Genomic DNA, 23,411 nt, shown 5'->3' with positions numbered 1-23,411 from the left:
CAACTTATCTACCCACTCACCCACATACCTATATATCTATAGTGTCAGAACATAAAAACAAACAACAATGAACAGAATAGTTTATGATATCAAAGTACAGATACTAAAGAAAGAAGGTTTTGTTTAAATATTTATTTATTCGAGTACTAAAACGAGAAGAAAAAAAGCGTGACAGTGCTTATATCTTCATCAACAGAGATTTAGTTGATTGAATTGTAAAAAATAAATAATTTAATATTGATTTCGTAAATTTTAATGCTATCGAGGATATCAAATGGGTAATTATTTAATATTGAATTCATAAAAGGTGTTCACTAATTTCCAGTTTTTGAGAGCCTTAGCGAGCAAAGGCTGAAAATTATTCCGGGAGTTACATAAATTTAATATTATATAATTGCCCGTCTGAGATTTGCTTTATCGCACATAGGTTTTATTTTGAAACAGCAAAGAATCTAGACAGAAATAAGAATATTGATTGTCAATTTTTCATTTAATTCTGGCTCGGATGCTGTACTTTTCAATTCTTGAACGAATAACGAAAACATGCCAGATATGAGCTGAAACAATATTAAACATTCGATATCCGATAATATTTACAATTTGACTTTTCTTGTAAATTAATTTTCAAAGAGCATCCCTCATTCCAATAAATACAACGTTTGACATGGACAACATCAATTGTCAACACTGATATCCGATAGAAACCTTTGTGCGAGGCTACACTTTTCACTGTGCCAGGTCAGCTGGTACTGTTGAAGTGAAATGTACATTTATTTTAATAAGACTGTTTATCAAGTTTCCACCGAAAAGAAAGTCGATTCTACCATGGAAATTCACCACAGATGCAGTTTGGATATGGCAGAAGAAATATTGTTCAAATTGTTGGATTTTTCCACCTCAAGGGAAGATTACTAGCTGCAAAAGTAATAATCAAGGTATTGTGCCCGTTCTAGTTTGCCTTCATATGGCTCTAGTAATTCCCAGATTCCATTGTTCGTATAATGATGTTTGCATTATTTGATTCGGACGAATGCTGTAGTTAGAGTCAGTTGTGAAAATAACAGTTATGTCGACATCTCTTTAAAGGTGAGGTGATTTTATCGACTCCTATATATTGACATTAAACTATGCTGGTCGTGGGGTTGGGGTGCGAATCTCATGCTGTGGCAACAGCAACGTAAAGGGAACCGTCTGCGTTACAACAGCCTGCCAGCGTGCCTCTGTATTAAATCGTGTTGGACAGTATCATTCATTTTATTGATTCTCACACTTTTGGGTTGAGTAAGCGAATGCCCAACGAAGTCACTCATATTCTACGTTTAGTTGGCATTCGGAGAATACTGTGTAGAATGCATGGGCCACTACTGTACACTTGTCCCCAGTGTTCATTCGAATATGTTGGAAAGACTGCTACCATATTGCTAAAATTAATATTACAATTAGACGGTTTCAGAAATCGGGGCAGGAAATAATCGCAGCCAATCAACAGTGAAAATACTATGCATTTTTATGGACTTGTTTTCGGTCAATCAGATTTACAGAAAGTGATATGTTAACTTATTATCACATCAAAATAATAAACTGTAAACACTGTATATAAAGTGTGCCAACTATATTACAATATTAAATATTAAATATATATTTTACTGTTTGATATGATTCCAAAGTGACCTAGCTTTTATCCATGCAAGTCATAGAAAATATTATTTGTACTATGTTACATTCACAAAAACAAGTTGATTTAGACAGTATACGAATAGTGTCGAAATTTGAAACAACTACAAATTGTTCAAGTTTTCAAACCACTAAATTTAAAAGGACGTTATCAGCCTAAATAAAATGCACAACCTAGACAATTGTTTTTCATTATGCAAACACAAACTTTTGCCCCTGTGCATACCCGATGTTTTAATTCAATGTGATGTCCCCATCACTCAGTTGGAACACATAAACTGCCAAAATACCAGTATGCTAACAAATATCGTATAATTTACTTTACGGTCAGGTTGCAATATCTGATTGAACCTGAAATATAATTGAAAAAGATTCAATTAGTAGATGAATAAGACAACACTTAGATAATGTAAAACTACTGCGTAAATTACCGTCAAAATTTCTACTTTCAATAATGTTATAAACTACGCTTCTTGTACAAAAATCTAAGCAATGACTCCGGATATAATCGGCTATAACAGATACGATTAGTATGTAGTATGTTGTTGCAATAATCGTGCCTCGTTAACTCTTTGTATGCGAAGATCACTTTCGCAACGTAGTTAGTGCTTAAAAGGTGACTGTATTTAGTACTTTTTACAAATATGAAAAATCTGCATTTAAATACAAACGCTTTCATATACAACTTTATAACGTAGCCAGACGATGGATATAATAAGATTTAAATAGAGAACATTTATTGATTGTATCCCCTTAAGTTCCTAGTATTTTCAAAGTAATAAAAAAAAAGAAAAAATGAAATGAAGAATTGACTGGTACGTCTTTTCTAAACGATAATATTAAAACATTTTACTGACCTCTTGAACCTAAGTCTCCGATGGCTTCATACTGATTGTTTCCATCATTTCTTCTGGCAAGTTCTGGTGACTTCTGATTATAGTTTTCATAAATATGTCGGACTCTAATAGAATAAAAATAAATATCGAATAGTCCGAGCATTTACTATACCGGAATCGTGAAATCGAGATCTACATTCATATGGGTAAGGTTAAATGAAACGTAGGTTATAATGTCCAGGGAATGTTGTTAAAAATAATTGTACTATTCGGAAATCCAAAACAAATTAACTGACTAGTACTAAGAACTGTTTACCATTAAATATATCACTCCCACAGATTGTATTAGATATTAATTGAAATATAAACAACAATAAGTTGCATTTAATCATATAACGCAAGGACATGTTTTGACGATAATTCTTTAAAAAAAAATAATGTCTCTGCATCAGCCTTCTCGATATGGCCTGTATTTTATACTTATACATCCGTCTATTTGGTTGGGATTTTAGGATATGATGAGACATACAAATAGTGATCCTTATATATGAAATAATGTGAGTAGTAAAGAAGAAAAGAGACATAATTATAGAAGTTGACTCAAGTACGACTTACATATAATATCAGGTTGTCAAATGAAATATACAAACAAATGAAAGATATTGTTGAAATTAGAACGTACTTTACATACTAATGCTCGGATTCTTGCACAAATTGTTCTTCTCATCAAATATATTCCAACGTGTCTGTTCCACTGTTTTTTTTAATTCAGATATTTATTAATGCGACGTTTTTAGCATTTTTACATTTTAAAGGTAGCTACAAAATCCGCTAAAATCACGAAGAAGCATGATGCTATTAAAGTTGTAAGAAAGTTTCTGAAATCAATGATATTTTAAAATTTCTGTAATCATCCAAACCAGAATGACTTGAAAAAGTTCTAGATATTCACATACCTGTCTCCATCGACGGATTTGTCTACAATAAATGTATGTTTAATTAATATGTTAAATAATTTGATGCATAAATATTAATTAGACTAATTCAGGACAACTTTGCATTAATTAATTAATAATGCAGTATCATTTGAATTGATAATAATAATCACAATCAGAACTCAAATACACATACCAGCCCTTTGCAGTGCCCTTATATTCGGGTTTAAGAGTCTACTCTTCGAGAGACAAATCCCAAATGTCATGACCGATGCCCTAAAGCGAGATATGCGCATACATTCATGTATAATTCCTGTGTATTATTTCCCAAAATAATATTCTCACCCCTTACCTTAATACTATTGATTGATATGTTCCTTCGTTTAAAGTCTCTTTGACACGCGTTCTGTTACAAAATGTGTATGATTAATCTTGTTCACTCTAGTAAGCAGATAAAAATATTTTGTTTGAAACTCACACTGGGATAAAGATCATTCTGAAGAATATTACCCACACAGAGCACACGTCTCTTTGTTTAATTACCAATTATTAACCTTTTACCAAGACATAACTTGTCTCAAATATACTGAATTCTCAAAATGCCAATGACTATACCTAGTTTAATTCAAGCCAATTTACTTACAATTATTTATTATGTAGTCTGAAGAGAAATCAAATTTTCTTTTAATTAATTAACGGCGCCAAAAATACTTTTTTAACTATCTTACAGCGAAATGTTTATTAATGATGATTACCGTTTTTGCTTAATTGTCCCGCCTTTGATCGACATTGCCACTGCAAACATTGGAGTAATACCAAAATGATATCGATAAAAAATAGAACTCCGAATAGTATCCAAGAAATGTAGGATTCGTCTGATTTCTCCTCGCTACATGCCGTTGCAACTGTTTCTGAAATTAAATGCATTTATCAAGTTCAAAAGAAATTTATTAAGTTGGATAAAAAGAAGAAGCATTCATGATGATGATAACTTAATGAGTAAATTATTTGTAAATTATATTTCTTTCTATATAACTGGGCTGTACTATGCTAAAGATAAAATCAATTAACCAATATACATTTTCTGAAACTTCACAAACTGCAAAGTTCCGCTTGTATACATTCATATATCTTCTCATGGTTTAACAAAGCTAAACTTTTCGTAATTTAATTTGACCTAAATTCTGATACGAAGGATAAACACTGATTTACACAAAACAATGTTGTAACTATAACTATATTGTTTTCACTGCAAACTCTGTCAATAGGTGACTTTGTCTCAAATTGCTCGCCCTCACTTTGCTTTATTCGATTGCTTAGTTAATAATTATTGCAGTATATCGCTAAATAAACTTATTGTTCGTCCAACCTACTAAAAACAAAAAACAATTACCGTTTTTTTTTCATCATTTGTGTTAGTATGTACATGGTACGGTTAAGTCTCCACCTGTGTGGTAGGAAAAGCGACGAGTTTTAGGTTAATTGTCATCCATGGTATTTATTATGTGCTTTTAAATATAAGAGAACTTTCTATTCCTTCGAGTGTGCCTTAATTGTTTCCAGCTGCGTGGTAGGAATGAAAAGCTCGTTTTGCCATTTTGCGTGTTATTATTTGCCTATAAATTTAGCATTCATTGTGTTTGGCTTTCGATACCTTTTTTAAATTTGGTGTTTGAATTGCCGCATATTCGATTCCATGACCGAACATAAGGTGCTTTCTCTAAGGTTCCACATGTGACTGTTTCCTTGACAAAGATTTTGTCACAAAATAACCGATTACATAAGCTAATTATAAAGAACAATCAAAATCAGATCTGGGCAATTTTTACTATGTTCTTCTACACCTGATCGTGTCTGTAGCTGATGAACTAAGTGATGTCTTTTGGTTTAAGGGCCTCAACAACAGTGAAAATATTATGACACCAAACTTCAAAAAAGTGGCCATTGTTTTCTTGCAATTTTAATAACATGCCATTAAACTATTGGTAATCACGTTTAGTATTATATTATATTTACATGCTTTCTTCCATAAGCTCAAATACGAAACTAATCCAGACTCGTCCGTTGACTCGCCTGTATACAAAATAGTGCCGGTCCATCAACATATGTAGGAACCATACGAGTTGACGCACAAGCTAGAATGCCCACGTTCTCAAAGTTTACACCCATTGCCGTTTTGAAAGGAGCCAGCAATATGATTAGAAAGACAGAAAATATACGACATTTAGAAAAACAAAACAAATGTGCTTTTCAAGAAAAAATCGTAGTTCCCACTGGATAGCTTCGACATATTTAGAGATGTATAAAGAATGTGTCGAAATGGTTGATTGATTGATTGATTGATTGATTGATTGATTGATTTTATTTTTACGGCGCATCAGCACAGTTCGGCTATTTATCGCCATACAAAAGGTTATATGTAGGGTTATTTAAAATTGGTTAAAAGTTTCGTATCGACCAGCGATATAAAACGAATACTTGAATGTAAAACGACAAGAAGGAAACGGTTATAAATAAAGCTTCCCGATCAACGGGGAATGCAAACGGTGTATCTCAATGATGACAGATGAAAAGATGTTGAATGTAAAGGACGGTTTATACATTACTAAAAACTTCTCAACGTGGTGGCATAAAAGTTATTGTTTAGAATAAATATTGACCTCTTTTAAGAATTCTAGAATACAACTTACGTTTATTGTATAAAAGAGTTCCTTCATATCATGCACATTGTAGCACTGATCGCGCGTAGGTTGCAGATCGAAACATTCCGTCATAATGTGCATAACAGTGAATGGTTCATCGCAAGTAATACACTGGTGGGACTTCACCTTTTAATATGTGGAAGTGGGTTATATAAGTATGACCAATTCGAATTATTGCAATGACTACCTCCTCCCTACGAATGATTCTGTAGGAAAGAATCCATTCTCCTAGGGTTGGCTTGATTGCATGAAGTTTGTTATTCACTGCATCATTCCATGATGCCTGCCACTTCTGACGTAAGGACTTTTTGATACTAGGTTTAAAATCAGTATACTGTATTTTAAAATCAAATGGTTCTTGAGTTAGGGCCATTTTAGCAGCGCGATCTGCTTTTTCGTTACTTTTAATACCAATATGGCTGGGTAACCAACAGTATACTATATTGTGGGAGACACTCAGCTCGGTATTTTTGACGAGTATATTTTTCAATAATGGGTTCTCCAGTTTTCTATTGTGTAGTGACTGAAGTACTGATAGTGAGCCGGAGAAGATGATGCTGTTTAAAATACGTTTGTTTTCGATATATTGCAGAGCAAGTCTATTGCTCTGATTTCGGTTGCAAAAAATTTGATGTGCCATTTGGTAAGCGAACGTGTGTTTTGTGGTTTCCACTAACGACGGCTGCAGCACCCTTTTCCTCATCCTTTGGTCCGTCGGTATAAATTCTTGGTTAGTTTTTGAATTCGGTGAGGAGTTCATGATAAGAGTTGTGGAAGATGGATGGGTTTGTCTCGGATATTTTTCCATCGTGGTTGTTTAAGTTGCCAGGGTGGTGTCTCGGGAATTGACGTTTTCTGCATTTTAGAAAGAATAATTTGTGTACTGTCAAGGCTGGATGATATTCTAATGCCAAAGGAAGGCATGGCGTTTGGTTTATTTTCATATAAGGTTTTGTATTTGGGTCGAAAAACAGTCGAAAAAGCAGGGTTCAGAGGGTTTGATTTTAATTTGAGAGCATACTGTGCGGAAAGCATTTCTCTACGATGTGATAAAGGTGGTTCGTTCACTTCAACGAGGAGGCTTTCACACGGAGATGTCTTAAATGCTCCCAGAGGAAGTCTTATTCCTTGATGATGAATTGGATCAAGCATTCTCAAATATGACTTTCTGGCTGAACCGTAAACAATGCAACCATAGTCCAGTTTGGAGCGAATAAACGTTCTATATAAATTGAGGATCACTTTTCTATCAGCACCCCAATCAGTTTGCGCCACTACTTTAAGAAGATCTAGAGATTTTAAGCATTTAGCTTTCAAGTTCTTTAGGTGTGGAATAAAAGTCAGTTTTCTGTCGAAGATAATATCTAAAAAAATTTGTTTCCTCAACAATTGGAATAGGTGAATTTAGGTTCATCGTGATTGCTTCGTAACTGACAGAAATGCATACATACCGTTTTGGATTTCGAGAATTTGAAACCGTTAGTGCTGGCCCAATATTGAATCCTGTTTATATTTGCTGTAGTTGTCTTTCGATTGTATGCAATGTGCTTTGATCGATAACATATTAGAAAATCATCAACGTACAGCGAGCAATCCGCACAAGGAGCCAAACAATTGGTGATAATATTAATTTTAATGTTGAAAAGCGTCACAGATAAAATACTGCCCTGGGACACATCCATCTCTTGCTCATGCAGATCTGAGCGGGTGGAGCCCACTCGTAATTTGAATTCTGTCTGAGAGAAAGTTTGATATGACATAGGACAGACGACCGTTATGACCTAGATCGTGCAGGTCATTTAGTATCCCGTACTTCCATGTCGTGTCATAGGCTTTTTCTAAATCAAAGAAAACCGCTACTAAATATTTCTTGTTGATAAATGCGTCGCGAATAAATGTTTCCAGTCTAACCAGATGATCATTGGTGCTCCAGCCTTATCGAAAGCCCACTTTGGAAAGGAGATATTAAATTGTTAGTTTCCAAGTACCATACAAGCCGAGAATTGATCATTCGTTCCATTGTTTTGCAAACACAGCTTGTGAGTGCAATAGGTCGATAGCTGTTAGGATCTATGTTATCTTTACCTGGTTTGGGAACTTGTATTACTGTTGCCCCTTTCCAAATTTTTGGTACATTAACAGTAATCCATAAATCGTTGAAGATTTCCAGAAGGACTGTCAACGATGTTCTGGAAGGTGTTTCAAAAACTGGTAATTTATTTCGTCAGGCCCAGTGGATATATTGTGTGCCTTTTTTTAGAGATTCCATCAGCTCAAACAGTGTAAACGGTTCTGAGTTATTCGATGTGAATTTCAACCGTGTTTTTCTTTTTGAGTTTTTAATCTTCTGAAGGCTTCTGAATAATTAGACAATGAGAAATATTTAGAGGAACTATCAGCAAGTATATTAGCAATATCATATTTGGAATTGAAATTCTTGTTGTTTAGTATGAGAGGTCGAAAGGAATTGTGTTTACCCTTTCCATTTATTTTGCGGATCGTGTCCCAAACCTTCTTTACAGAGGAACAAGAATTTAAAGTTGAAATATATTTTTTCCATGACGCTCTTTTACTTTCTTTAATCGTGCGGCGGACTTTGGCCCGAACAATACGGTACTTAGTTAAATGTTTGGGTGTTTGATGATCATTAAATGTTTTCAGTGCTTCTCGGTGTTGTCTAATGGCCTCTTTATATTCTTTTGTGAACCACGGTTTTTTGGGGTTCTTTTACAGTTTGGTGAGGACTTGAGAATGGATTCTTCTGCAGTATCGGTTAATATAGAAGTAAAATATTGAAAAGGATTATTGTCGTCTAAAACGGTATCCCTGTTAAGCCTAGCTATGCAAAGTGTTTCAGATTTGTTCCAGTCGGCCTTCTTTAATTTCCATTGAAGAATTGCTTCGTCAGTTGTAGCGTCGGTGTTCTTAGGAGAGATTGGAAAGTGATCACTGCTGTGAAGGTCATCAGCGACCTTCCATTCATAGTCCAAAAGCAGCGACGGAGAACAAATTGTCAAATCGATACAGGTGTATGTACCCGTTCCTGGGTGTAAATATGTCGGTGATTTGTTGTTATATAGACACAAATCATGTCTAGAAATGAAGTCTTCTACTTTGTGGCTTCGGTCACTTATGTGGTTTGATCACCACAAAATGTTATGGGCATTAAAATCTCAGAGTAAAACAAATGATGTGGGAAGTTATTGAGCAAGTTTGTCTAAATCGTTTGGTACTACGTTGGTGTTTGGTGGTAAGTAAATAGAACAAAAGGTAATCACTCGATGTAGAGTGACGCTTACAGCAATGGCTTGCAGATTTGAGTTTATAGGGATGACGCTATGAGGGGCTCTGTTGTTCACAAGAACAGACCCACCCCCCATGAAGTCATGTGAACATTTTGGGAGTAGGTGTTAAACAGGGAGTAGTTTTTAAGTGTAATGGTATACATATCTTTCAAGAATGTTTCCTAAAGTCATAGTACCGCAGGATCATGTTCGTTTAAAAGGAGGAGAATATCACTATAATATGCTTTAAGTGCTCGACAGTTCCATTGTATGATGGTGTTCTTCATTAAAAATTTAAACTGAAGATTGTGGAGTTAGGTTAGACGTTTCGTGGAAGCAATCTGTGTGGTTATTTCTCTGGAGGAAATACAGGGTGAATTTTATGTTGATAAGTTTGGATCCACCCTGAGGACAAGGAGCAGTTTCTTCTGCATCCGATTCCTCAAAGTCTCCAAACCTGTTGTTAAGCTTTATGAGGTCATCAGACCCCTTTTGCTGCCTATTTGTTTGCGACCTTCTTTTGCTGTTTGGTGATTTTGACGGTGGAGTGTTGTTGAATGTTGTTTGAGTCGATATTGAATTATTCAGAGTTTTTTGTAATGCGGAATATTCGAGATGTTAGGGGATTCGGGTGGGTTTGTTTGGGTTTGGGCGTCTTTCGTTTCTTTTTGATTGTTTTTTTATTACTACAGTTGAAAAGGACGGGCCGATGAGGGATGTTCTAGCTTATACAAGCTTCCTGGCCTCTTGATAGGGGATGATGGAGGTGTATTTGACCCTCTGTATTTCCTTCTCCTGTCTCCAGGCGTCACATTTCTTTGAATTAGCATGGTGCTCCTTTCCGCAGTTGCGCACTGCGGAGTGGCTTTGCACTCGGATTCCCGATGAGAAGGGTCTCCGCATCGGCCACATATTTGGCTTCTGGAACATCGGTCTTCGTGATGGCCGTAGTTTTGACATTTGTAGCATCGGACGGGATTTGGTATGTATATCTCAACCTTAACTTGTAGGAACCCAACTCTGACTACTTTAGGTACTCTTGGTTCGTTGAAGGTGAGTATAATGGTGTTGGTGTCCTGCATATTGTTGTTTCGTTTGATACGAATTCTACAGACTGCAGTGACACCTTCATTTTTCATCCCCTCGACGATTTCTTTGTCGCTGACTCCAGCCAAGTCACGGCAACGAATGACGCCATTTGACGTATTAAGTGAAGCGTGGGCGAAACAGCTTACTGGAATATCGTGAAAAGTTTTAATTTTGTTAATAATTTCAGTATGTGCTTTGCGTTCGATTCCTCGCCAAATGGTTCATCATCAGAGTCGGAGATAGTTTTGGTTCTTTTTAGTTGGTTTATTTTGTTTTGATTTTCCATTTTTTGTTTTATTCTTGTTTCGTAACCCGTGCTCGCCCACCCTCCACGGAGTCCAAGTGGACACTTTTCAAGTGCCAGTGATACACAGGTGGTATACTTAGTAGGTAAGATTACCGCCCGATTGACCCGTTGAGCCACCGAATTCTAGGAAGTCTTCTAAGAGTAGGAGAAAGGGGAAAAAAAAGGGTAGAGAGTAAGGGCAACGGTGGTATCAAGAGAGATACAAGAAGAAAGGTAAAGAAGGTGAGTGAGTAAATAAAGACTTCCTAGGGCTTGGCGTGACCAGCCGATTTGTCGAGACCGGGCCTATCCCGACCACCCGTCTAAGAGAAGTAGAGGCCAAAGTAGTGTATTGCATGGAAAGCCTCTGCTCAACTACCAGGATCCTTTCCTCCCCCGACACGGGACGCAACCCATGGCAAACAGGTTGCCTCTACTTAGTCGCTTCTTACAACACGTAGTGAGGACACGTCGGGTCATTTCTACAACCCCGGACCGGCAGGGAGGAATGTGTCGAAATATTATTCCATTTAAAATAAATTGAAATCAGCACTTTGATATTTCTTCTCCGTCCCCAGCTACCAGAAGAAAAAAAAGTTGTATCATTTTATATACGGAACTATACAAAGCGTTCTAAAAGGCAAACGCATATATTTTCCTGATCGTTTCTTATCGTTCCCAACTGACCATCATCATTTTGTGTCCCGGACGATATATATATATATATATATATATATATATATATATATATATATATATATATATATATATATATATAACAAGAATTTTTGTAAGGAATCGATCACTTGTGCTGATCTGTGATGTTTGATAACTGACAATATATTGTTAGCATGAAAGAGCAATCTCACCAGTTAGTGAGTACTTTTAAATACATACAATGTTTTGTTTTCAAATATCGATCATAAACAAACGAGAATTAACGAGAATTACATACCTACATGGCAGTACCAGTAATAACCATGTCTGAAATATCAACTTGACACTAACTAGTGAAAATCTATACGTTTTACATGTTTAGCGTCGGATACTATTTTCAAAAAGATACAATCATCTGGCATTCCGTATGGCGGCTCAGAACTTAGGTTATAAGTACAAGACAAATAACTTTAAAATTATATGAAAAGAGATGAACAAAATGCATTCAATTACTCAAGTTCTGGGATAATTTGCTGTTTACCGTCTCTGGAAGTTATCCCATATATTCACATGATAGCCTCGCACGCGTACCCTAGTTCTATTTTTGGACCAGGAAATTCCTATCTATTTCTAATATCGGCCTTCTTAAGTCATTTTCACATGGGAAACTAATTCAATTTCACGATTTAAACGAATGGAAGAGGGGATTATAGAGTAGCATCCTTTAAATCCATCACAGATGAAATATTTGTTGACGACTATTATTATTATTATTATTATTATTATGAACTATTCAGTTATTTTTAGATAAATATTTTGTTATCATGCTTTGATTTTAGGTATGTATTTCCTTGTGAGAAAATAAAAAACTTTTGTTACTCACCACTTTGGCAATTAGTTCCTGTCCATCCTTCTTGACATGCGCAGTAGTAAGAGCCATTTGTATTGACACAGGTCCCCTTGTTTTCACAGTTACCTTGAAGGCATTCATTCACATCTACAACAATTTTATAATATACATTGGGTACAGGCATGAAAGATTAGAAAAAAGATTAGTTTACACTCAATATGTACTTGACTCACTTTGAGAATTCCTAACTCTATCCCAGTTCATTAAATTCATGCCTGTCTAGTGGACTTGCTTACCATGATTGATTGCACTACGTATCCAAAAATGTTATGCTGATAATTAACAAACAGTGCGCGAGAATAGTTGTGTGTTTGTTTTAAATCACAATGTAATTTCAATCAGTGATTAGACTCATATAATATATGCGAAGTACAGTGGAGGTATGTGTGTAGGTAGGTAGGTAGGTAGGTAGGTATCTTTGTGTGTAGGTAAGTAGGTATGTATGTATCGTTGTGTGTATGTAGGTAGGTAGGTAGGTAGGTAGGTAGGTATCTTTGTGTGTAGGTAAGTAGGTATGTATGTATCGTTGTGTGTATGTACGTAGGTAGGTAGGTAGGTATCTTTGCGTGTATGTAGGTAGGTAGGTAGGTATCTTTGTATGTAGGTAGGTAGGTAGGTACTATTTTTGTATGTAGGTAGGTAGGTATCGTTGTGTGTATGTAGGTTGATAGGTAGGTAGGTATCGTTGTGTGTAAGTAGGTAGGTATGTATCGTTGTGTGTAGGTAGGTAGGTATGTATGTAGGTAGGTAGGTAGGTATGTATCGCTGTGTGTAGGTAGGTAGGTATGTATCTTTGTGTGTAGGTAGGTATGTATCTTTGTGTGTAGGTAGGTAGGTAGGTATGTATCTTTGCATGTATGTAGGTAGGTAGGTAGGTATCTTTTTATGTAGGTAGGTAGGTAGGTAGGTATGTATCGTTGTATGTATGTAGGTGGGTAGGTAGGTAGGTATCGTTGTGTGTATGTAGGTAGGTAGGTATCGTTGTGTGTAGGTAGGTAGGTAGGTAGGTAGGTATCTTTGTGTGTATGTATGTATGTGTCGTTGTATATATACAGCTCAGTTCTAATGCTTGATAATTTTCCATACATATCGGCAAACAAAGTGATGTAAAATAATTTTAAAATATTTTTCTGCTAACAGTATTGCATACAAGGATTTCTTGATAGTTTCTCAGGGTTTGGTAAATGAAATATACTACCCAAAATATGCTTAGTATGTTATTTTTCTTTTGATTTTAATTTGAAAGCGTTCATGACACAAAAATGTACATATTCATTGTCTCTGTTGCGGTTCGGATGTGCTATCATTCCCAGAAGTTTTATTATATATTTTTCTGGATATTTTTCTTTTGAAGATTTATGTTTATATCAGTTTCCTTGTTTCTTTCAGGTTTATTTCGGATGTATTTTGAAGATAATCCTTGTATTTTAAAACTGCCAGCGTCATTGGCTTGCTCTGACGTTACAATACCATTTTCACACTGTTCGCTCGTCCAACCATCTGCACACAAACATGCAAATGATCCATACGAATTTATGCATGTGCCGTTATGGTGACATGGTCTGGATCTGCATTCATTTACATCTGAAATCAAATAGAGGTTTGATATTATCGTATCACAATATGTATTGCATATCCATAAATATCATTAGCAATATAAAAATGACGAATTGTAGAGAACTTTATTTTATTTGATATATAGTTAAAATTTGGGTTTTCTTTGCAGTAAAATAACTTCTTCACCACACTGCTCAAAAGCACCAAGTGGACGAACGAAAGTGATTGCTGCATATATTCCAGTATAACAAACCATTGACTCTTGCACGCTTTGGCATGGCAACCCATCGTAATGTTGTTGGGGAAAGGAACAATATCACCGTTTCTTAATGTTGCTTTATTCTCTGATCTATTCACTTATTGTTTTATTGTATCTTCACTTTGACACCATCAGGAGAAACGTATATATATATATATATATATATATATATATATATATATATATATATATATATATATAAAGTGTAACCTTTTTCACTCGGACCATATTTTGACGACTGTATTTAAAACTTTTTGACAGTATATCTTGCAGCGGTAAATGTTTTACATTACTTAAGTGTGTAACTAATAACACAGAGACAATCTCATGTTAAGTACACATAATAGGTAACGTGCTTGTACATGTAAATAACTTTGCATAAAACATGTAAACACTATTATTAATATGCGGTTACATTCCTTTAGTCTTAGATATATACTTTGTTATCATACTTTCAATTTTAAGTATTTCTTAGGTCAGAAAAAAAAATCAAGGCTAAATACTCAAATAAATTTTGGAATTGATAACACAAAAATTAAAGGAGTGATGTTTTGATATCAGTTATGAGTTACATTTCATGTCAGTTTAAACACAAAAATGACTTTTTTACGTACCACTTATGCAATCAGTTCCTGTAAATCCTTTTTGACATGCGCAGTAGTAAGAGCCATTTGTATTGACACAGGTTCCCTGGTTTGCACATGACTTTTGAAGATATTCATTAGCATCTAAAACAATTTTATAATATACACTGGGTACAGGCATTAAAGTTTAGTTGGAAAGGAAAATGAGATAAATTTGCACTCAATATGTACTTCACTAACTTTTAGAATTCCTTTTTACGTGGTTCTTTAACACATTCAGTCACATCTACAAAAAGTTTATAATATATGTTGGATAGATGCATATGAATTTTGTTAGAAACCAATATGTAATTTTATGCAAATGCTTAGACTCGTATACCTATACGAAGTACAGTAGAAGTATGTACAGAATGGCTTGCTTGGACGTTACAATACCTGTTTCACACATTTCACTCGTCCACAAACAAGCGAAAGATCTATACGAATTGATACATGTTCCATTATATTGACATGGTCTGAAGATGCATTCATTAACATCTGAAAGTAAATAGTGGTTTTATATTAACGTATCGCAATATGTATTATATATCCATAAATATTATTAGCAATATGTATTATAAATCCATAAATATTATTAACAATACAAAAATTTCGTACAGAAGCGAAATTTATTTTATTTGCAAACGAAATCTACAAAATAATCATGCATTATGGAGCAGATTGGTGTACAGTTGTCAATTTCATCAGTAGGACAATATAATCAGTAAACATTGTAACACCAAGAAACATTGTAAAGAAATCAAAACGCAAATTGATATAGGCACTATATTACGTTTTCACGTGGCATAGCGATTTTTCCGTTGTATGAATAACACGCATCGATCACATCTTTGAAAGGAATTATTGTGAATACTTCAACAGTTTGTAAGGCTCCCTTGTCATAATATGTCATGTCGTAATAGACATGAGACTCATAATTGGTTCATGGGAGAGTACGAAGAGACAAATAATTGTGAGCTTGTGCAGGGGGTTTGGGGAGGCGTTGCGGTCTTATTACAGTCGGTTGAAGGACCTAATTATTTATCTTTTATATTCCTCAACTGAGGCGGCAATAAATAGTTTAACAAAATCTATATTCTACCTCCTTGGTTAAGAGAAATAAAAACCGTGTTCTTTTTTCATTTTCTTATTTAATTCAGTCATCATTTCCTTCTCTACTTTGTCTTAATAAATTACACCATGCAAGGATATTTTGTTTAAAAATTACTCATAAACAAACATATTTTTATTTGTATCTTGTAAAAATTGGCGAAATGCAAATTTACTAGACGATGCATAAATGTTTCAATCTGAGGTTCCTTTCCCCGTAAAGAAAATAACTTATCGACAACTCCGCTCACAAACACCAAGTGGACCAGTAAAAGTGGTTGCTGCGTATATTCCCCTAATAAATAATTGTCTCTGGCAATGTTGTTGGAGAAAGGTAAATTATCGCCGTTTCATGCTATGTGTCATAAATTGGCGACTAGATCTGCATTCGATTAAAGTACAATCAACTGCCTTCATTGTCAATAATACACACAGTTAAATTGCTTAGCAAACTCAGCTCTCTCATGCTGCAAGCAAAAGTGATCTCTTCTTTCCTTTCCCAACTAAGAATGATCTCAAGAAAGGTGCATGAAGTTGGTAAAAACTTGGGTACCTGCATTACGGATTACTGTTGCATGTTCAAAAAAAAAATAGTTACTGCAAGCGAGAGGGACAGCCTTACCATCCGTGGAGTTTGTTCTTGCCGTTGTATCAGGTTCTATAGAACAAGAACTTCCATTATTGCATGATCCTGTAGTGCCTATTTAGAAATTAAAACCATTTTTACAGTGCCAACCTTCATATGGTTTATTGATTCAGAAAAGAATATACAATATTTGGATAGCACTATATTCAAGGTTATAAAAGGTATTTAATTTATCTTCGTCTTCGCTTTAAATTTTAATCGTTCAAAAGGGACAATAGACCACTGTGATGGTAAATAGATAGCATCATTAACAGTATGGTTGTCTGAAATAAATGAATTAAATATAAAATTATGTTCAATAAAATATACTAGATAAAGATTTCAAATGATCAAAAATCTAACTCTTGGTATATTGGACTGAACGGCAACCTTTTCCCCTTTTCTTGTCGGATATGTTTCTTAAACAAGTAAAGTAACTATTAAACTGTCCGATTAGGAGGAAATAAGTACGTGAATGCACAAACATAAAATCGTATCTTTTTCACTTGCTCTAATTATGTTTAAACCTAATATTTTATATTTTAACCTCCTCATCTTTCTGGTAGTTTGTCATCATTTCTTCAAGTAGCCGTTTGTGTCAGTTTTCTTCTTCTTCATCGAGTTTAGACCAATCATAAAACTGTTTTAAATAACTAAACTGGAAAAGTTTTGATGCGAAGTATGTTTAAAAAGGCGACTTATCAATAATGTCAAAACATCTTTGCAGAGGTCCGTGACAAATGGGACCACGATATAAAATTAGGGTGGATCGGTGTAGATTTAATGATGGTTGATCATGCTAATTATAACACTCATCCACCTATGCTGAACTCTGACAGATGAAACTAGAAACCCGAAACCACGTGGTGATGATTTATCTTCCCTAGAATTAGCCCAGTTTAAAATTCTGACTTGTCAACTCCAAATTTGCAAAGGAAGTTCAAATATTTGCAGGAGTAACGTTTGGAACTGATTTTTATTTTTACTTGGGTCAAAGTAGCTCTCAATATTAAGTTTGCTCAAATCCCTACTTTGGCCAGCATTTAAACATGCCGAGCCTTCGTGTTGCCAACTAAGATAATATGTTAACATAATGTGCTTAATATTCGCACGTTCAGCATATCAAAAATCCTGGATACCCACCACCACCATCAGCAATCCGGCACTGCCTCCGTTGATTTAGTTAAGCTGGAATGCAGCGACATTTCAAAAGGTGATTTAAGTGTTTGAAAAGTTTAAGCTTAGGTAAAAATTCGATTTAAAATGTCGATTAATTCTAGTCTTTACTAATAAAAGTTAATAAATAATAATTACCCCGGAATCTGAGAAAAGATGCAGCGAGAATGACCATCACTAAATCCATTGACTCCATGGCTAAGATCTTGCCTGCAATGAAAAGAACAGCATTTCCCTTAAAATATAATGCTTGACATCTGATCTATTACTAAAATACAATCGACCCAACTCCCACAATAACTGCGCCATCAAAGAACACTGCTAGATGTGAAAGTAACACAAGTCAAGGTAGTTAACAACAGCCAGTACGGAGGAAATTTGTGTAGGCTAACTTAAAATTGCGACGACATATGGACTCGATTTTGTGCTTATTCAGTGTTAATGGCTTTTAAGTGAAAATATTTTTATTAACTGCTAGTGATTCTCTGGGAGTTTAACTTGAATGGTCTAAAATCCATACATTTCTTACATTACAAGTGCGAGATAATATTTTAAAACAAAGCCAGCTGCATAATTCTGTAATTAATAGTGATATGCTGGTTTTATATATGTATTGTGTTTCGAGTATATGCTCTTAAAATAAGTAACAGAAAAGTGCAAAAGAATTAATTAATAATTTATTTCGCTAGAATACAAAAGAGAAAATGATGAAAAAGAACTTAAGGTATTTCGAATTAAATCCCCCCAAAAATCTAAGGATTACCAGAACAAGTCCTAGTAATTTAAAGTCCTGAATAAAATTCAGATAAAGTCCAGAAAATATCCCAAACTGATGTCGATGACTTGTCTGTGGTACCTACTGAAGCGTTGATGTGTAAATAGTCTTTTTTTGAATCAGAAACATAATTCCAGGTTTGAATTCAGTATAAATTCCAGTGAATGTTTCTATCCAAGAATTTTATAAGAGCGCTTTTATATTTCCAGAGAAAATAATCACTTGAATTCAACAATTTGAACACAGAAAGATTCCAGCCCAAAACTCCTAGTCACAACATATAATAAAAGTGATATATGTTAAAGAACGAATAACCAAGTCCTCACAATTACAAGAGTATATAGTTCTCTGCATGACCTCAGGTCGCAATTAGCATTTTCTATTTACAAAATACCTAACGGAAAATAACTTGATGTTTACACAATCAAAACCATAACCTGTAAAATTCATTTAGGAAAGTCGAAAACCATGACCCAAATATACATATTTACTTCTTCTATTAATAATAGTTCTGATATTAACTAAAACAAACCAAATAAAAACACCCCGGCCGTTTTAGCACTTAACTTTGGGATTTTCTTATTCGGCGAGTGGTAAAAAGAGCCACCACTCGACATTTTGCTGTATACCTCGGAATGGCATATCTGGACTCGGAAAAAGGACATAAAAGCCGGGTGGAGTCCCCGAGCGTCAGTGGAGATTACCGTAAACGCCATATACATAATATCGCATAAATTCTGCCCAGTTATCTAAGACGACCTATTCCATACTACCAAATTTGTGTAAGCCACATACTGTAATTAAGATTTTGAAAATCAGTATTAAATTTCCTTATTCATTCTAAATTTTGAATTTAGTGTTTAAGGTGTTAAGTGACAAATTTAATCGTTTCAGTCGTGGTTAAATAAACTTTAAGAACACGTTTGGTACAGAGTCCAAATGGTTAGTATTAGATTACTACATCAGTTATTATCAAAATTTTTTTCAGACCAAAGCAAACTCTGTGTATAAAAAGTACTTTTGGGCTGGCGATAGAACAGGAACGGCCTCAGGTCTTCAAGCGGCATATATATAAGTTTGTTCCGCCCCTGGGTCTTGCTTGGAGGTTTGATGTCCGCAATGGCCAAGTCGTCCCACAGTTGCCGCTACAGAATGGGTTCAGCGCCGATGCTATGTAATTGAATAGTTTGTGATCAGAATCACTAGAAAAACCAGACTCGTTTAATATTTCCCCTGGTGACTATGACTGAGTGTCTGAGTTTAAATTTACGTCGCTTGCGCCGATTCGGGCATGGGCGAAGGTTTACTTCCCACAGCGTGGGATCTTTAATTTATCTCACAAGGGGGAACTGATCTTCACCTTATTGGGCCTTAATAAGAGCATTGCTCGCTATTTAGCTGTCATTTCCAGCCGAGCAAGGGGATATAGAGGTACCTGAGTGACTTATCCTAGGGTAATAATTTTGACTCCCTTTCCAAAAGTCGTAATATGTAGTCTTGACGGATATTTTTACATAGCTTATCTGTGCAGTAAGTTGTCTTTTCTTATGAATCAGAAATATCTTCCAAAGGTTCTTCGTGTGCCATCTTTTCTTTTCTAATTATCACTTCGAGAATCTGTTGATTTCTAGTATTGTCAATTCTGATACTAGACTACGTTCATTGTGTTGGCCTGAGCCACTCCAAATTGAAGTTCCAAACGAAGTTGGCCCTATTTTATAGTGTGGAAATGTCCTTCGACACATTGTATTGGATCTTTGACTGAAGTCCAAATGGAGTGGTGAAGGTTTTCACTTTCACTTGCATAGGATGCTTGATTAAAGTTCTGCTCAAAATTTCAGATGTCGTTTCCCATTTTAGGTGAACCTTCCACATGCAACATGTAAAGTCTGGCTTCTTCAATTACGGTTTTGTACACGACAGTATTGATCATAAAATGAAACATGGTAATAATTCAATTCAGTCACAGGTATACGTTCCCTCCGTTCAATAAATAACTTGTCTTGCAACCATATGTCCAAATGCAAACGATCCATCAGTTCTAAACTGCAACCCTATTTGTGTTTCTTTTGGCCGCCTGTAAGTTCAGGTTGTTGATAATCGTCATCTTCACTCGAATCTGTTTCGTTTCTAACAATTTGAAATTAAATACGTAAAATTCTCAGACAGCTAATGTTCTTCTTTTCTTTACATATTCTTTTCTTGAACAAGTTTATGAGATCATAAATCGTGTTGACGTCTCTTTCTGCCTCGTCGTTACGTCTGAGCTAGCATTTGTTCGGTCTTATGTGGTAACCTAAAGCAGTGAACCAAACACCTTTCAGAAATCGTACCAAGAAAATTTCAATATTGAGTTATTAAAAAGTGGACCAATAATGAGAAATATGACATTTATTTACGAAGAGTTACATTAACTTTCGTTTACTAGTCAAGCTAACACAAATTGTTTTATACCTCTCAATTTCCTAGTTAAGCTTAATTTAAGAATACTAATTTTGACAACTCTAAACATGTTCAGAAATATTAGTGGCAAAGAATACGCTCAAACACATCAGTTGAACTTGCCGTTTTATGTAAATAACGTTATAAATCCAGAAATGTATTCTTTAACGGGTACGAAAAAGTTTAGTAAGTGCTGCGAATTAAAACAGGCGAAAATGGTATGTTTGGCTTTTATATGCAGAGCCCAAAATATTTGTGCATGTATAACGAAAAGTATTCCACACAAAATCCCACAGCCACCACCGAAAAAATAATCCACTTGAAACTTACTTGGTTTAACTCTGGTTAGAAATTTCATCCAGGCGTTGTGAGCGCTGCACGTTTTGCAAAATGTATCTGTTCATATCATTGCTATTCACTTATCCTAGATCGATATCACGTGAGCGAATGCTAGGAAATTATTGTTCTGAAAGAGAAACATGCTTGTTTGCTATACACTTAATCAATGAGACGTTGAACCTTTATATTTGTATCTGATAGATAATTATGAACGACTTAAAGGATAAATGCAGATATAAAGTTATCTACTTTTTACTCTAGTCTGGATCTAATGAAAATTCAGGGAAGATTTGGAACATATATTTTTCTGGTTACAACTAATTGTGAGAACTACTCCAGCTTTGTACTAATTCATTTGTTTTCTTCATGTTGAAGTATATAATCAGGTTGAAAGGCAATTTAGGAGTTCAAAAGGAAAGTATACCCAATGAAAAAAGAGAAGAAAAAACAAACGAAAAGGGAGAATAGAGGCACGCTCCTTTAAAATGTTATAAATTTGGGGTATGTGCGATTTGTAGATACCTCTCCAATTTAGGTATTTATTAGCTTTATGTGATTACTTGTTTGATTATCGGAAGCTGGTGTTACGGAAATATTCATCAGCTCCAGTAATTAGCCTATTGCTAGGAGCAAACGTCACAGAATTCAGTGTTGATGTGATTTCGCGATGGCATGGTTTAGTTTCGTAGCGAGTTCAAGTCAGAGCAGCATAAATGGGCATGAGCCAAGTAGCTTCTATTAAAATCTAGTTGTGTTGATTGATTGTTTATCTCCATAATTAAATTGTTTGTTAAGTTTTATAAAACTTGTTGGTCTTGCTTCTTTTCTGTTACTTAAGCTTGTGACCATAGAGTCGTAAGAAATAACAATAATAATAATGTTTGTTTTCGATGACATAAGCGTGGGTCTTGGTACAACTATCAGCTATAACAAACTCACTGAATGCTTCGAAACAATTAATATTATTTACCATGAAGAAAGCATTCTCAATGAAAACAGTCAATAGAAAACAGAAAAACCTTGCTATGGTGTTTTTCTGTTACACATGTACCGCATGATTTGTGGATATGTATAATCGACCAGTGCCGTGTATTGAATAATAATAATAATAATAATAATAATAATAATAATAATAATAATAATAATAATAAATTATTTAATTAAGAATTTATTCTGCAAATTTCTCAGACAGAAAGGCGTTTTTCCACAAAAATTTGTCCACTGCAATCGAATGTTAGATTTAACAAATGCCAAATAGAGGAAGAAATGAATTTCAAGGAACCCCAAAATTCCAATAAATCAAAGGCATAGATTTGTATACATCACTAATATTATTTCATAGTCATCTTCGCACCAATGTGTCAAACAGAATAAAAAGAATAAAAGATACCGAATAAAATACAGTTTTAATAATGTATAATTTTTTAATCTGGTTTTATGCTCGACATTTTGTTAGCGTGATTTAGCAACATAGACACATTGACATGTCTCTCATTCGAATTTAGTGATATATTTAAAGAGACTTGAAGTATTGGAAGATAGTAGCGGCTCTAAAATGGATTGGAATAAACGCATTAAATATATAAATACATGCATGCATTAATGTATCAAGATTGGAATAAACGCATTCGTCCGTTCTAAATTCTGCTGCCGCCCAGCTCTCCAGAGATTCCAATTATTTGTATATGTTTCATAATTTGCTAATTGTCTTGCATCTGTTTGTTTAGTTGGGTTTATTATTCTGTAAGAATTTTATTGCAAATATTATCAGTACACATTGTCATCGTGTTTAAATTACCGATTTATTTTCGACTATATTCAGGGATCCGAGTGGCCGAGTGGTCAGAAGCGCTCACCGTTATGGATCATTGCCATCTCACCTGTCTGCGTGGGTTCGAGTCTCGGGTTCGGCCAATGTGGCATTGTTAGGAAGCTTGCCAGTACCTTCTAGTGGGTCGGTGGTTTTTCCCGGGTTCTTCCTCCGCCATTTAGACTGGCCACCATGTATAGCCTATCTTGTGCTGAAAATGGCGCTAAACCCTACAATAACAACAACAATTCGACTAAATTCGGAAGAGTTTTATTACATTTGACTCTAGGCATTAGTCTATACACGTGCAACTGAGACTATC

At 34.9% G+C, this 23,411-nt stretch overlaps 1 protein-coding gene across 1 annotated transcript; it reads right to left on the bottom strand.

Moving 5' to 3' along the window:
* Positions 1-117: 117 nt before the first annotated feature.
* On the bottom strand, positions 118-21,307 carry LOC149799211 (uncharacterized). The gene is made up of 11 exons (XM_089957040.1): positions 21,271-21,307; positions 17,862-17,933; positions 16,545-16,622; positions 15,209-15,310; positions 14,804-14,917; positions 13,844-13,957; positions 12,347-12,460; positions 4,201-4,356; positions 3,467-3,488; positions 2,532-2,635; positions 118-2,025 (listed from the first exon to the last, which is right to left on the bottom strand). The coding sequence occupies exons 1-11, from the start codon at positions 21,296-21,298 to the stop codon at positions 1,991-1,993; spliced, it is 939 nt and encodes a 312-aa protein (XP_089813166.1). The 5' UTR covers positions 21,299-21,307; the 3' UTR covers positions 118-1,990.
* Between the last annotated feature and the right edge of the window lie 2,104 nt (positions 21,308-23,411).

The sequence above is a fragment of the Sinohyriopsis cumingii genome, chromosome 5, assembly GCF_028554795.1.
Source record: "Sinohyriopsis cumingii isolate HCF-2022 chromosome 5, ASM2855479v2, whole genome shotgun sequence".
NCBI lineage: Eukaryota > Metazoa > Mollusca > Bivalvia > Unionida > Unionidae > Sinohyriopsis > Sinohyriopsis cumingii.
This window is presented reverse-complemented; position numbering and strand designations above follow the sequence as displayed.